Genomic DNA, 12,225 nt, shown 5'->3' on the forward strand with positions numbered 1-12,225 from the left:
TACACAAAACAGATGAACATAATTACATAAAGATCACAACAGATAGCAGCATGGCAATGTTAACTTCAAATAAAAGATCAGCTTTTATATTACCTTGGGAGGTGGTGGAACGGGAGGGGGCATGTCCCAAGTCAGTCGAGCTCTCTTTCTGGGACGTTTATCCATGTTTTTGAGAGGAAAATCCATGATTGTCTGAGTCTCCATTTGGAGAATTCCACAGACACGATTGTCGACGACAAGGGATCAAAACGAGCAAAGAGAAAGGTCGAAGATACAAGCGAGATTCACATAATTTGGCCAGGAAATCAAAGGAGATTCCATCTCCGAAGCCCTGGTTTATGCAGATCCGCGAAGAGGCTCGGGGCTAACCAGAGCCCTGTGGTGGAACTGACCATGGTTCGCAGGGGTTCCTAACCATGGTTAAGTGGTTAAGCAAAGGGAAAGACGGTAAGCATTTGGAACGCGAGCGGATAAACAGACCCGGCGGGAGTCGGTCGGAATAAATAAAGGCCACTGCCACGTGTTAAGTACGATAAAATATCTAATTTAATAATAAATATTATAATTTAATTTTAAATTTTAAATACGTGGCATTGGTCGAGCACATGTTTTTTAAAACAATTTTAATTAAAAAACTTTATATTATATAGTTAAGTGTCGGTTTGATGGTTTAAATTTGATCCGATTTAAACTTAAATCAAACTTAAAAAAAAATTAGAATCAAAGCCAAACTATAATACAAAAAATAAAAGATATGTAAACCAATCTAATTATATTAATTTTATTATTGTTCAAATATAATAATAAATTTATTTATTAAAAATATCATTCTTAATCCACTTAGAATTTGTAAATAAAATAGCGATCATGTGGCATAGGACATTCGATGCTTGAGATAGTCACTTGAATTTATTAAAAATTTTAATGCATAATTGAAATCAGTATCAAATGTGTATTTTTCTAGAAATCAGGGCTCATGTATTTATAAAAAAAAAAATCGAAGTTTGTGATAAGCATATATAGTATTCTGAAATCAATTAAAATTGGAATTTTGGTTAATTGTGTCTATATTTTACAAAATTATTGAATAAATTTTTAAATATTAGAGTTATCACGTTTGTGTTTTACTTGGCACTTTCTTGATAAAGGTTAATATACTAATTTTTTAAAGACTGAAGACTCTCGAAACCAAATAGGTTTCCAGAATATTGGAATCTTTCCAATACCACTTATGATCTTTGAGATATGAGTTTAGTGGAGCGAGTGCACGTCTCAAACATCTTTTGAAAATTGTTATAGGTTGCATTTGAGATTGCTTTTGGTTTGGGCATTTACCAATATCAAGTTTCATTAAACAATATTTGGATGATTGTCCTTACATAACTCATTGTACTCGTGCTCTCGATTAAGTAAGAAAAATTAAATCACAAATTGAGCCTTTAGTCATTGCATAAGGAAATAATCGAACTCATTATCTACTAAACTATACCAACATATCACTTACTCTTTTATCATCCGACCTATGCTATGGGTGTAACATCCCGTATCGAGCAATAAGAAGGATCGGAACAATTTATCCTGATGGGCTTACGTGAACTTCTCAGAGAGTCACCAATCCTTAAGCTTTCTTAATTCAAGCACACTTAATCCCGTAATTCCTTGCTAACATTCAGCTCAAAAGATATTCAGTTAGTGTTGTTTATTTCCTTACTTATTCTCAATATATATTACTCTTTTCTGGACTCTTGGGGTATTACAATGGGGGCTTCATTAAACAATCTTAATATTTAGATGCATGTATTTTAATTAAGATGAAATTAAATGAATTTGATTAAATAAAAGTATTTGATAAATTGGTTAAGTTAATCAAAGTTTAATTATAATTGTTTAGTAAAATAATTAAACTCACCTCGTGAACCAAAATATTTAAGTTAAGTTAAAAAATATTGTAATTTTATTAAATGCTTAATTTATTATGTTCAATGTTAAAATCATCCTAACATATATGGAAACTCAACGTGAAATAGAGTCTTGAACGATAAAATTGAAAAATATCGAAGTCACAAACTCTCAGTGACCCCTAACTTATATGTTTGGACGCGAGGTACGAACTGGGAAAGGAAAAAAAGACATTTTGTCTTGTTTAAGTAAATATTTCATAATAAAAGAAAAGAAAGGCAATTGTGATAGACACATTATAATTCCATTTCATATTCTTGATTTTGGGTGTAAAGAAGGAAGAGAAAATATATCTAAAATCATGATTATTAATTTTATTATATATATCATACATATAAATAAAATAAAATAATATTACATTAATTTATAATTTTATTTTTTAAATAATAAAAAACAACAAAATTTGGATAACTTTATTTTTATTTATTCTGTTCGATTATATAGTTACATTGTCCACGGCATGTCTCCCTAACATAGCACGAGTCCTTAGGCATATACATTCGGGCCTCTGTTGGAGATTTTGAGTGGGCCTTGAGGGATTGGATGAGGCCTTGAACCCATAAACATTTGGGCTTAGCCAGGTCCATTGCTATGAAATCTGGCACGCGAGTGGCACGTGCTCTGTCTCGGTATAAGATGCCGCAATCGTCTTCTTCCTCTTTGGAAACCCTAGGGCTTGGCAGCAGCTGCAGGAGGTACTCTCTCTCTATCTTTGGAGTCCGTTCGATTAACATTCGTTGAGCCTGAATTCGACTGATCGACTATTAGATTGTCCGTTATCGCATTCTCCAGCTACATTGATCAGCTGATATCATTGTTTGATTCATCTGTGCAGGGGAACAGGTAGGGCTTGTTAGGGTTTAGGGTTGCTTCCTCTCAAAAATGGCTCCTGCTAAAGGTATGCTGTTATTCCTTTTGTAGTATGTTTATTTGAGGCTTGCGCTTCATTTGGAGGAATAACTTCGTTTGTAATTTTTCAGAACCCGTTAGTTGTACGTACATGGGGATATGACTGTTCTCTGTTACCCAAACATTATTATTTTTGTTCAAAATGTAATATATACCACGGGGAGTGGCAGCACAATAATTTAAGCTGCCCTTTGGTCTGTGGTAACTGTTGTTGCTTCTATGCTTGGCTGTGTTGAAACGCATCCTGATGGAAGTTTATGCAATCTATTGCCAATTACAATATATTTTTCTCAATGTATTCATGCGGGAGTTTGACCAGGTCAAGGAGGTTTTATTTAATTTTATCCCTCTCGCGGATGTTAAATGGGAAATTATTGACGACGTGAAAAAAGGGTGAAACCAATCAAATGAGTGAAAGCTTATTTTTGAGTAAATCATGTTGAACATGATTTCCTAGAATGTTTTGTATCTGTTCTGCATATCGATGTAAAAATGTTCAATTTCATAAGTTTCCCCTTCTGAGCTCAATTAGAAAAAACACACTCTTAACACCGGTAGGAACAGAAATGTGATAAAAAGTATGGAACTTGCTAAGCTCTGATTCAATCTTCTCTGAAGATATGAGTTAAGAAAGTCCAAGAGCAATTTTTTTGGTGGCATTGCCAGCATAAGAAGTTGGCTCAGGCTGGCTTGGTTGAGATGCCTATGTTGAATGTGATTTTATAGATGGATGTTGCGAATATTGGACACCATTTCCTGTCAATCAGATCCCCATTGAAGAAGTTGAGTGCTTGGGTAAATAAAAATGCAAGTTGCTGGTAGTCTGGTATTAATAAAATATGAGGCAAAGAGTAAATATTACATAATATTGCATCCGGCAATCAGATTACCATTAAAGAAGTTGAGTGCTTGGGTAAATAAAAATGCAAGTTACTGAACACCCAAAAGTTTGACTTCTTTTGTTTTGTGTTTTTATCTTTTTGCTACCAATAAGAATTTGCAACCACTACCATTTGGGAGTGTACTACTTAAACGCATTGGGCATGTTCAATAGCCTAGATATTTTGTGCGTGCTACGTAACTTGATGTGCAATAACCCTAAACAAACTATGTATGGGACACATGGAAGAGGGAGGGTAGAGCATATATTGAGTAAATGAAATGTTTTAGTTTGCATAGTTTGTTTTGTTGGCTTGCATTTATTTGTTTGAAACTGAACATGAAGTTACCAGGATTTGTGTTTTATGAATGCTATTATGTTGTGTTTATTAAGAGAATGTGTATTTTGTGCAGCTGACCCTACTAAAAGGTCTGACTCAAAGGCCCAGGCCTTGAAAGTTGCCAAGGCTGTGAAATCTGGTTCAACATTTAAGAAGAAGGCCAAGAAGATACGTACATCAGTTACCTTCCATCGGCCGAGGACATTGAAGAAGGATAGAAACCCAAAGTATCCTCGCATTAGTGCACCTCCAAGGAACAAGCTTGATCAGTACCAAATCCTAAAATATCCACTCACCACTGAATCTGCAATGAAAAAGATTGAAGATAACAACACCTTGGTTTTCATTGTTGATATCCGCGCTGACAAGAAGAAGATCAAGGATGCAGTTAAGAAGATGTATGACATTCAGACCAAGAAAGTAAATACCTTGATTAGGTAAGGCTACCCATTGTGGGTGTCTCCCTGCAAAAGATATTATTGTTTTTGTTGTTACTTGCACAATCTTGTATATGTTGATTATGTTTTATATCTCAAGAGAATTCTACATTCAGTAAGAAACTCATTCCAATTTATCATTGTTTCAGGCCTGATGGGACAAAGAAAGCATATGTGAGGTTGACCCCAGACTATGATGCTTTGGATGTGGCAAACAAGATTGGCATAATCTAAGACATTTCATTTTCCAGTTGTATGATTCTAGTTAGTATTTTGGTTGTGGACAACTGAGGCAGGGTCTGGATTCCAATTTCTGTCAAGAAATTGGGCCTGAGATTTGAGTCTCTTCCTTTTTTATTTCTATATGCCTTTGAAGTGCTGTTTGGTTTTATTTCCAGTTATACTTTGACCCTCTCATTCTCGTACCATAGCAACTGTTGATACTTTGAGCTTCTGGGCCCATTATATCAACTTATTTGACATATACTACGACTTTTAGTGGTTAGCTTTCTGCATTCAAATAACATGTTGGTCGTGCTGCATTTGTTTTCAATGCCATTCATTGCAGTGGTTGTTCACCTTTGAAGATGCCATTTTCAATGTCAAAATGAACATTTGCTCCAGCCAGGATATGTGATACACACGTGAATATGGTTTTTCAGAAAATGTGATTAGAGTAGGCAATGGTGATTCAGAGAATCGTGTATCCGCATTTCATTTGAAAGGCTCGATCTTAAATTCGACTTCTTGCCGCTCCATGGACTGATAGAATGTGGTCTTGGATTGCTTGCCTAGTTATGTCGCAGGCACTAATGGGTTGCAGAGATTCACTCAGCAAAGGTAAAGATCAGGGTGGTCGTGGTATAGCCGCCCCTCACAGCACCCAACCAACTTTAATCGATTAGAGTTCCCATGGCGTACGTACTGTGTACGACTGGCACATAGAATACCCTCTGTTAATTTTTGATATTCATCTTTTTGATTTGCAAGGGCCATAGATCCCTGAAAGTTACAAACACGAGTTTTGAACTTCGATATGGCAATAGGTCTGCTATGAGGTTAGCTTATTCTGAATTTTAACCAAATTGTTTTTTATTTTTTGGGTCATAATGAATTCATTCCGGTATTGGGGGTTTTGTCTAAAATTTCGTGCTTGTATTTGACTGGAATTTTTACTTCTCCCATTTAACGTAAACGGGGTTGGACATAAAACTAACAAAGTTGCACGAAGCTTTAATCCCGTATAAATGGGGGTATTTTGCTCTTATAAATCAATATTTCATCAGGCTAAGGTAGCGAAAACACTTCCATCATATTCAAACAGAGACATTGGCCAATTCAAGGAACAATCAATCGTAAAGACACATGCATATTCAGTGCAACCGAAATATTACACCGCATGATGTTGAAGGGTGTGTTCGCATTTCCAGATCCGAAAGATCAAATTGTGAGGGCGGCTCACAAACATAAGGCTAATAGATGCAATTAGCACTGGACGCTGTATGTTCCAATTTGACAAATTTTTTGACGAATGCAGGACAATATCCGGAAGTGTGAAAGGAAGAACATGGCTGGGTGGTGTCCACTAAGCTTATATTTGCGTTTGCCTTTCCAGATGAAAACAAGAGTGACATACGCCAATTCACACACAGCTGATCCATTCTAAACCAGAGCCTCTTGGATCAATTCTTCATTATAAAGCTGGATGTAATAATCTGTCAAAAAATTGAGAGCTTGGTCATCAGATACATGTTCAAGAAACAACCTGAGAACCAAATAAATCTCATCCCTCTTGCTGTCTCTCCTATCTGCAGTAACAAAGACATGAACATGGTTTTTGATTTCAATCCAACTGCATCCGGGAACTCTTTTCATCCCTTTCTCTTTCATCTCTTGTCTGATCATCGCTACGCTCTTCCATCTTTCAGCTGCAGAATGTGTATTCGATAGCATTACATATGAAGAAACATCTCCAGGATCTAAATCCAAAACTTTTCTGGCTGCAAGCTCGCCCAATTCAATGTTAGAGTGGATTTGGCATCCACTTAGCAGGGCTTTCCAAAACCCAATTCCCGGCTCAAAGGGCAAATCACCGATAAACCTCTTCGCTTCCTGGAGGCGTCCAGCACGAGAAAGTAGATCAACCATACAAGCATAGTGCTCCGGTTTCAGAAAGCTAGGGTCCTCAAGTCTTGCCCGATTGAAATACAAATAACCCTCATCAACAAGGCCTGCATAGTTACAAGCCTGTAGTACACCAAGTAGAGTTATGCTATTAGGTTGAAGACCCGCGTGTTGCATTTTCTGGAACAAATCCAAGGCTTCATTTCCTCTTCCATTTTGAGCAAAACCACATATCAAAGCATTCCAAGAAACTGTATTTCTTTCAGGAAGTTTACTAAATACCAGGAGACTATCTTCCATACTTCCACATTTTGCATAAAAGCTGGCCAGAGAATTGCCAAGAAACACATCAAGATTGCCCAAAAACTTGACTGCACAGGCATGCAAACTTCTTCCCATTCCAAGGGCTGCTATATTGGAAGCTGCACTAATGGCACAAGGAAAAGTAGACTGGTTAGGGACTAATCCTTCTCTCAACATCTGAATGAAAAGATTCACAGCCTCCTCATTGTGACCCATTTGACTATATCCACCAATCATTGCATTCCACGAAACAACGTTCCTCTCAGGCATTGCCTGGAAAAGGTTGAGAGCATCATCAAACCTCTCTTTCTTGAGGTACCCATAGATCAAAGTTGAGTAAGAAACCACATTTGGCTCATGGATATCTTCAAAGGCTCTCTGAGCTTCCTCAACACTGCTCAACTTGGCATAGAGGTCCAAAATTGCACTGCCCACAAAGACATTTGAATCGAGTCCAATCTTTGCTGCAAAACCATGAAGTTGCCTCCCTGAATAGAGGTCCTGCAGAGCAGTGGATGAATGGATTACAGTGCTGAAAGTGAACTCATTAGGGCTGATATTCATCATAGCCATTCTTGAAAAGAGATAAAACGCTCCGCTGTGACAACGGTGTCGAGCAAAGCGGCTAATTGTTGCCGTGGCCGACACAACATCCCAGTCGGGCGTTTCGTCGAACAACTGGCGGGCGTCCAAGAATGCGCTGGATTCACAATAAGACTTGACAATGCCTGATTCTACAGTTGAAATTCCTAGTTTAAGGACTCGTCCATGGGCTATTCGGGTTTGAATAAGATGGTCGTGAGCCGAAGTATGAGCTTGTCTGCGAAGCTTGAAAATGGGTTGAGATGGGAAGAGCCCACGTATTCTGGATTTCACGTGTGCCCAGAACTGGTTTTTCAGCATCGCCAGACGCCAATCATCAATTTTGGATTGCTAAATGGCGATCTGATTGCTAATTGGGGTTCGCATTGGAATTTAAATTAAGGGTTGAGAGTAAGGAAAGAAAAAGAGTATTCTTTTGTTCATTTTCGTATTTAGGGTAAATGATCAACGCTTTGGCAATTTGGTTAGACATCTATTATAACTTTATAATAATTTATTTAATTAGTTTATAATTTTTTTTAGATTTAATCATATTATCTTCTGAATTAATTAAGATGTTCCTAAATTTCGTTTAGAATTTAGAATTTAGAAATTGATTAAATGAATATTAAAATTTAAAAGCTGTATAAGCTCGAAAAAATTAAAATTGAAGTGATGTATGACGATTTTACTTATTAATTTATTACAAAGACATTTTTAAACTAATTAAAAAACATTCTAAGAAAAAAAAAAGAATTATAGTAATCTTTAATGACATTCTTAAGTTACATAACACAAAATTTAAATGTAATTCATACAATTTTTTTATAAACATCACGAAACATAATTAAGTTTTAATTTTTAATTTTGAGTTTTGAATTCATTTTTAATTTTATATTTTAAAATTATTAAAAATATATTTTTTTTATCTATAATATTATTCGTATTTTAAAAATTTTGAGCGTATTTGTTATGAAAATAGTTAAAATAATTTTTTATTATTTTATTTTTTATAATTTTTTTTCTTATTTTTAAAATATAAAAATAAATATATTTTTACTACTTTGAAAAATTAAAAACTGAAAAGTATAAAAATAGTAAAGAAAACATGACCTAAATAGTTAAGAGTGGATTGTTTTAGATCCATGTGATTTGAGTTATTTGTATAAAAATTCTCTGCTATTTAAATTCTGGATTATTAATACTGTTAACTAAATTTAATTAAGATTTAGTTAATTAAACTCTAACTTAATCATAATATATTAATTTTAAAAAATATAAAATAAAAAAAATATGAAGTAAAAGATGCCGAATGTGGATTCCAAACTTTTCAGTCCACGACGATAGAGTTGCAGTCGTTGCCATTTCAACCCCTCCTCTCTCCTTCATCGATATCTTTATCTCTACCATTGGACGTTTTATCGATCTCTGTTTCTTATTTGTCTTTCTTTTGTCTCATTCTCTTTCGTTGAGACCTTTACCTATTTCATGACATTTTAGTTTTGCTTAAATTTAATTTAATATAATTAAATTATGGATTAATTAATTGAATTTAGATTAAAGAGAGTTTAATTAACCGTTTTTGTAAGAAAATTAAATCATGTGGATTTCCAAAACAATTTTTAAATTATAAAAAAAATTCATATAAATAAATTAAACTACACATGTCAAATAGATCACCTTAAACTGATCTTTTAACTCTTATTCAATGAATTAGGACGGTTTGAATTAATAACACAACCAAGAGCCAGACTCTTAACCAAACCAAAAGTCTAACTTGGCTCACGAACCCACCTTAAGCTAGGTAAGTGGAGTTAGGCTCACGAGTATTAATGAGTTGAATATGATAGAAATTACTAGGTCGATTTATTTTAAAAATAATTTAAATAAAATATATTTATTTAATTAATATCTAACATATAAAAACATTTTTGAGAAATTGCAATTTCCACTTGTAAAATAAAAGTTTAAAACATAAAAATTAAAACTTTAAATAGTTTATAATTCCACTTTTTAAAGAAGTCTTAAATTTCATAAATATTCAAAAATTATAAAAAAATTATTTCATATTTTAAATTCAAACTTCAAATATGAGATATATATTTATTATATATTTATTTTTTTTAAAGTGGCAACGGCTTTTTATGTATGATATATAATTTTCTTATTAAAAGTGTAAAATTGTATATAAGATATTAATTGAGATTTATTAATTGTCATTACAAGTTTGTGAGATTATCTATATAATATTTAAAATGTTAAGAGTTATTTCAGAAATTTAAATTTAAAATTAAAATATTTACACTTTTATAATTTATTTAAAATTAAAATTTGACCAAACTTAACGGGCCAAGTAGGGCTAAGGGCCCAAAAGTACTGGGCTTGAGTTGACACTATAATAGATAAGAGCCTAACTAGATTGTTGCCTCTTAAGTACGAGTGTTTAAAAAACTTGTTAGATTGCGGTTTTGGCCAAATCAAATCAGACCAGATTAAATCAGCCGATTTTTTTGAACTGGTGGTCCAATTTGGTTTGGAAAACTGTTAAATCGTGCGGTTCGTGGTTTGGTAGACCGGCAGTTCAGTTCAAAACTGAACCGCCCGCATATATAATATATAATTTCAAAAAATATAATTTATATATTATAAATATAAAAAGAGGCATCCGGACCCTCTTTGGCTTTTCCTCTCTTATTTCTCTCTCATTTCCCCCCAACCAAACCCTAACCTTAAGCTATTTACCCACGACCTCATCCCTCATTACTTTCATATTGAAGTGTGCTAAGGAGATTGACGAGCGACAGAGTGAGAGAGGCAACAAGCGAGAGACTGAGGGGAGAGCTAATGGCTCGTGAAAGGGAGCAATGACCGGGGGAGAGGGGAATGAGCTGGGGAGCGACGGAGCCAGAGAGAGGCACTGAGCTCACAATTGAGCAAGGCAAGCGACCGAGGAGGACAAGCGAGACAGCGACCTCAGGTCCTCAACAACAATCCGAGTTGTTCGACGAAGGCATAGAGGCTGCAGTGAGTGAGAGCGAGAGACGGGTTACCCGCAGCCAGCAACGAGCGAAGCACGAGAGAGAAAAAAGGGTAGGGGGTGGGAGGCGAGCGTTTGAGCAAGAGAAGGACTAAGTATTTGTTGTTCTTTCTTTCTTTATGATCTATTAGAGCATGCTGAGCAGCCCCTGTGATCGACATGAACTCATCCGATGCAATGTTAAGCAAGTATGTTTTTATTACAGATTTTTTTATTTCACTCTCTACATTCTTTTGCTCAATTATTTTTGTTTTATTGTCTGCAAATCATGAGAGGTGTGAATTTGGAATTGATGTTTCAGTTTATTTGCTTTGTTTGTAGAGCAGCCGGTATATCTTGGTTTAGATATGTGCTTGTTGCTCTATTTTTGATTAATATTATATTAGACAACAAAAATTGCACTGGACCGCACCACAATTTACGGTGTGATCTGATGTGATTTTCGCAGACCAAATCAAACCATGCGGTTTGGTTTAATGCCAAACCACATATACGATTTGGCATGTTGAAAATAACTTAAATTGTCTAAATTGCACTGTGAATATCCCTACTCTTAAGAGATAATTTGGATGATAAATGATGAGTTGTTATATGTCAGTATCATCTCAATAAATAACATATTCGAACCTTAATCTTTTAAAAATATATCTTATAATTAATCTCTTTCAACAAAATTAAAAAATTGAATGTTGACGCGCTCGTAGTGGAGGGTCATCCCAAGAGCCTAACCAAATTGGCCTGACTTATCACAAGCCCACATAGTCCATTTGACGTGTCCGTAAGACAGTAACCGTTGAGATATATTTCAATAGATATAAATAAAACTGAATGTATTTAGGTTCCTGCGAAGAATTGGGTGTTATGTGGTGGGGCTGAGTCTCACAGAAAAAGAAATAAATTTTAAAATAAATTAAAATTATTAAACAATAAATGAAAATCAGAAGTACTGTAAAAAATAGGCTAGAGTAGACCCAACTGTCAACTGCTCTGAATTGAAGAGAGTAAAGTGACCGTATAGTTGGTTGAATGTACCTTTCTGGATTGACTCTGAGTCCAAGGCATAAACAAAGTTGTGCCGGTCAATCTTAAAAGTTCTAGAGATCGAACATGAGTTAATTTTAAAAATTAAAAAATAATAATTTTTAATTATTATTTTAAGAGTAAGGGTTAAATACTAATAAATGTATTTTTAAATAAAATTATATTTATTGTATATTAATTTTAATATATAAATAATTTTATTAGTTGATGATAAATATATTATTTTTAAAATTATTTAAATAATTACTAAAATATCAATTTAATATATAAATAATTTTATTAGTTGATGATAAATATAGTATCATCCCAAGTCCATTATGTTTTGTGAGCTTTTAGTCTAAATTTATCTTTAATGCCTATCTCTTATTAGGGTAATTAATTTATGTGGTATTAACTATTAACTATTTTTGGCTTGAAATAAAAAAAAATAAAAAAACAAAATCCGAGTGTGTTATACACAAGCTTTGTAAGATAATTAAGAATTAAAATATTTATTAAAATAGTTTATAATAATAAAAAATTAATACTAATAATTATCTCAAGGGCAATAGTTAAAAACATTAAATACACTTAAATATTTCTCAGTTAATGCGTACTTATTATATTTTGTTTT

The 12,225-nt window shown here is 34.0% G+C and overlaps 3 protein-coding genes across 9 annotated transcripts in view; 1 reads left to right on the forward strand and 2 right to left on the reverse strand.

Moving 5' to 3' along the window:
* Window positions 1–465, reverse strand: part of LOC127788570 (serine/threonine-protein kinase AFC1) — a 37,086-nt gene extending 36,621 nt beyond the window's left edge. For all 7 annotated transcript variants that reach the window (XR_008020423.1, XM_052317023.1, XM_052317021.1 and 4 more), the window contains exon 1: window positions 94–465. Coding sequence is in view for 6 of the 7 variants with exons in the window: in XM_052317023.1 (XP_052172983.1) it covers window positions 94–204 (111 nt within the window). In the remaining variant the exon portion in view is untranslated. The remainder of the gene's footprint in view (window positions 1–93) is intronic.
* Window positions 466–2,594: 2,129 nt separating this feature from the next.
* Window positions 2,595–5,030, forward strand: LOC127789180 (60S ribosomal protein L23a). The gene is made up of 4 exons (XM_052317992.1): window positions 2,595–2,654; window positions 2,795–2,857; window positions 4,162–4,525; window positions 4,675–5,030. The coding sequence occupies exons 2-4, from the start codon at window positions 2,842–2,844 to the stop codon at window positions 4,757–4,759; spliced, it is 465 nt and encodes a 154-aa protein (XP_052173952.1). The 5' UTR covers window positions 2,595–2,654; window positions 2,795–2,841; the 3' UTR covers window positions 4,760–5,030.
* A 1,049-nt stretch (window positions 5,031–6,079) lies between these two features.
* Window positions 6,080–7,999, reverse strand: LOC127789179 (pentatricopeptide repeat-containing protein At5g42450, mitochondrial). The gene has a single exon (XM_052317990.1). The coding sequence runs from the start codon at window positions 7,853–7,855 to the stop codon at window positions 6,188–6,190; it is 1,668 nt and encodes a 555-aa protein (XP_052173950.1). The 5' UTR covers window positions 7,856–7,999; the 3' UTR covers window positions 6,080–6,187.
* Window positions 8,000–12,225: the final 4,226 nt, after the last annotated feature.

The sequence above is a fragment of the Diospyros lotus genome, chromosome 13 (assembly GCF_014633365.1).
Source record: "Diospyros lotus cultivar Yz01 chromosome 13, ASM1463336v1, whole genome shotgun sequence".
Classification (NCBI taxonomy): domain Eukaryota; kingdom Viridiplantae; phylum Streptophyta; class Magnoliopsida; order Ericales; family Ebenaceae; genus Diospyros; species Diospyros lotus.

Coding starts and splice junctions, on each gene's coding strand:
- LOC127789179 (XM_052317990.1), bottom strand. CDS start 7,855: ATGCTGAAAAACCAGTTCTGGGCACACGTGAAATCCAGAATACGTGGG.
- LOC127789180 (XM_052317992.1), top strand. Junction 4,526..4,674: donor AAAGTAAATACCTTGATTAG/GTAAGGCTACCC, acceptor TCATTGTTTCAG/GCCTGATGGGACAAAGAAAG.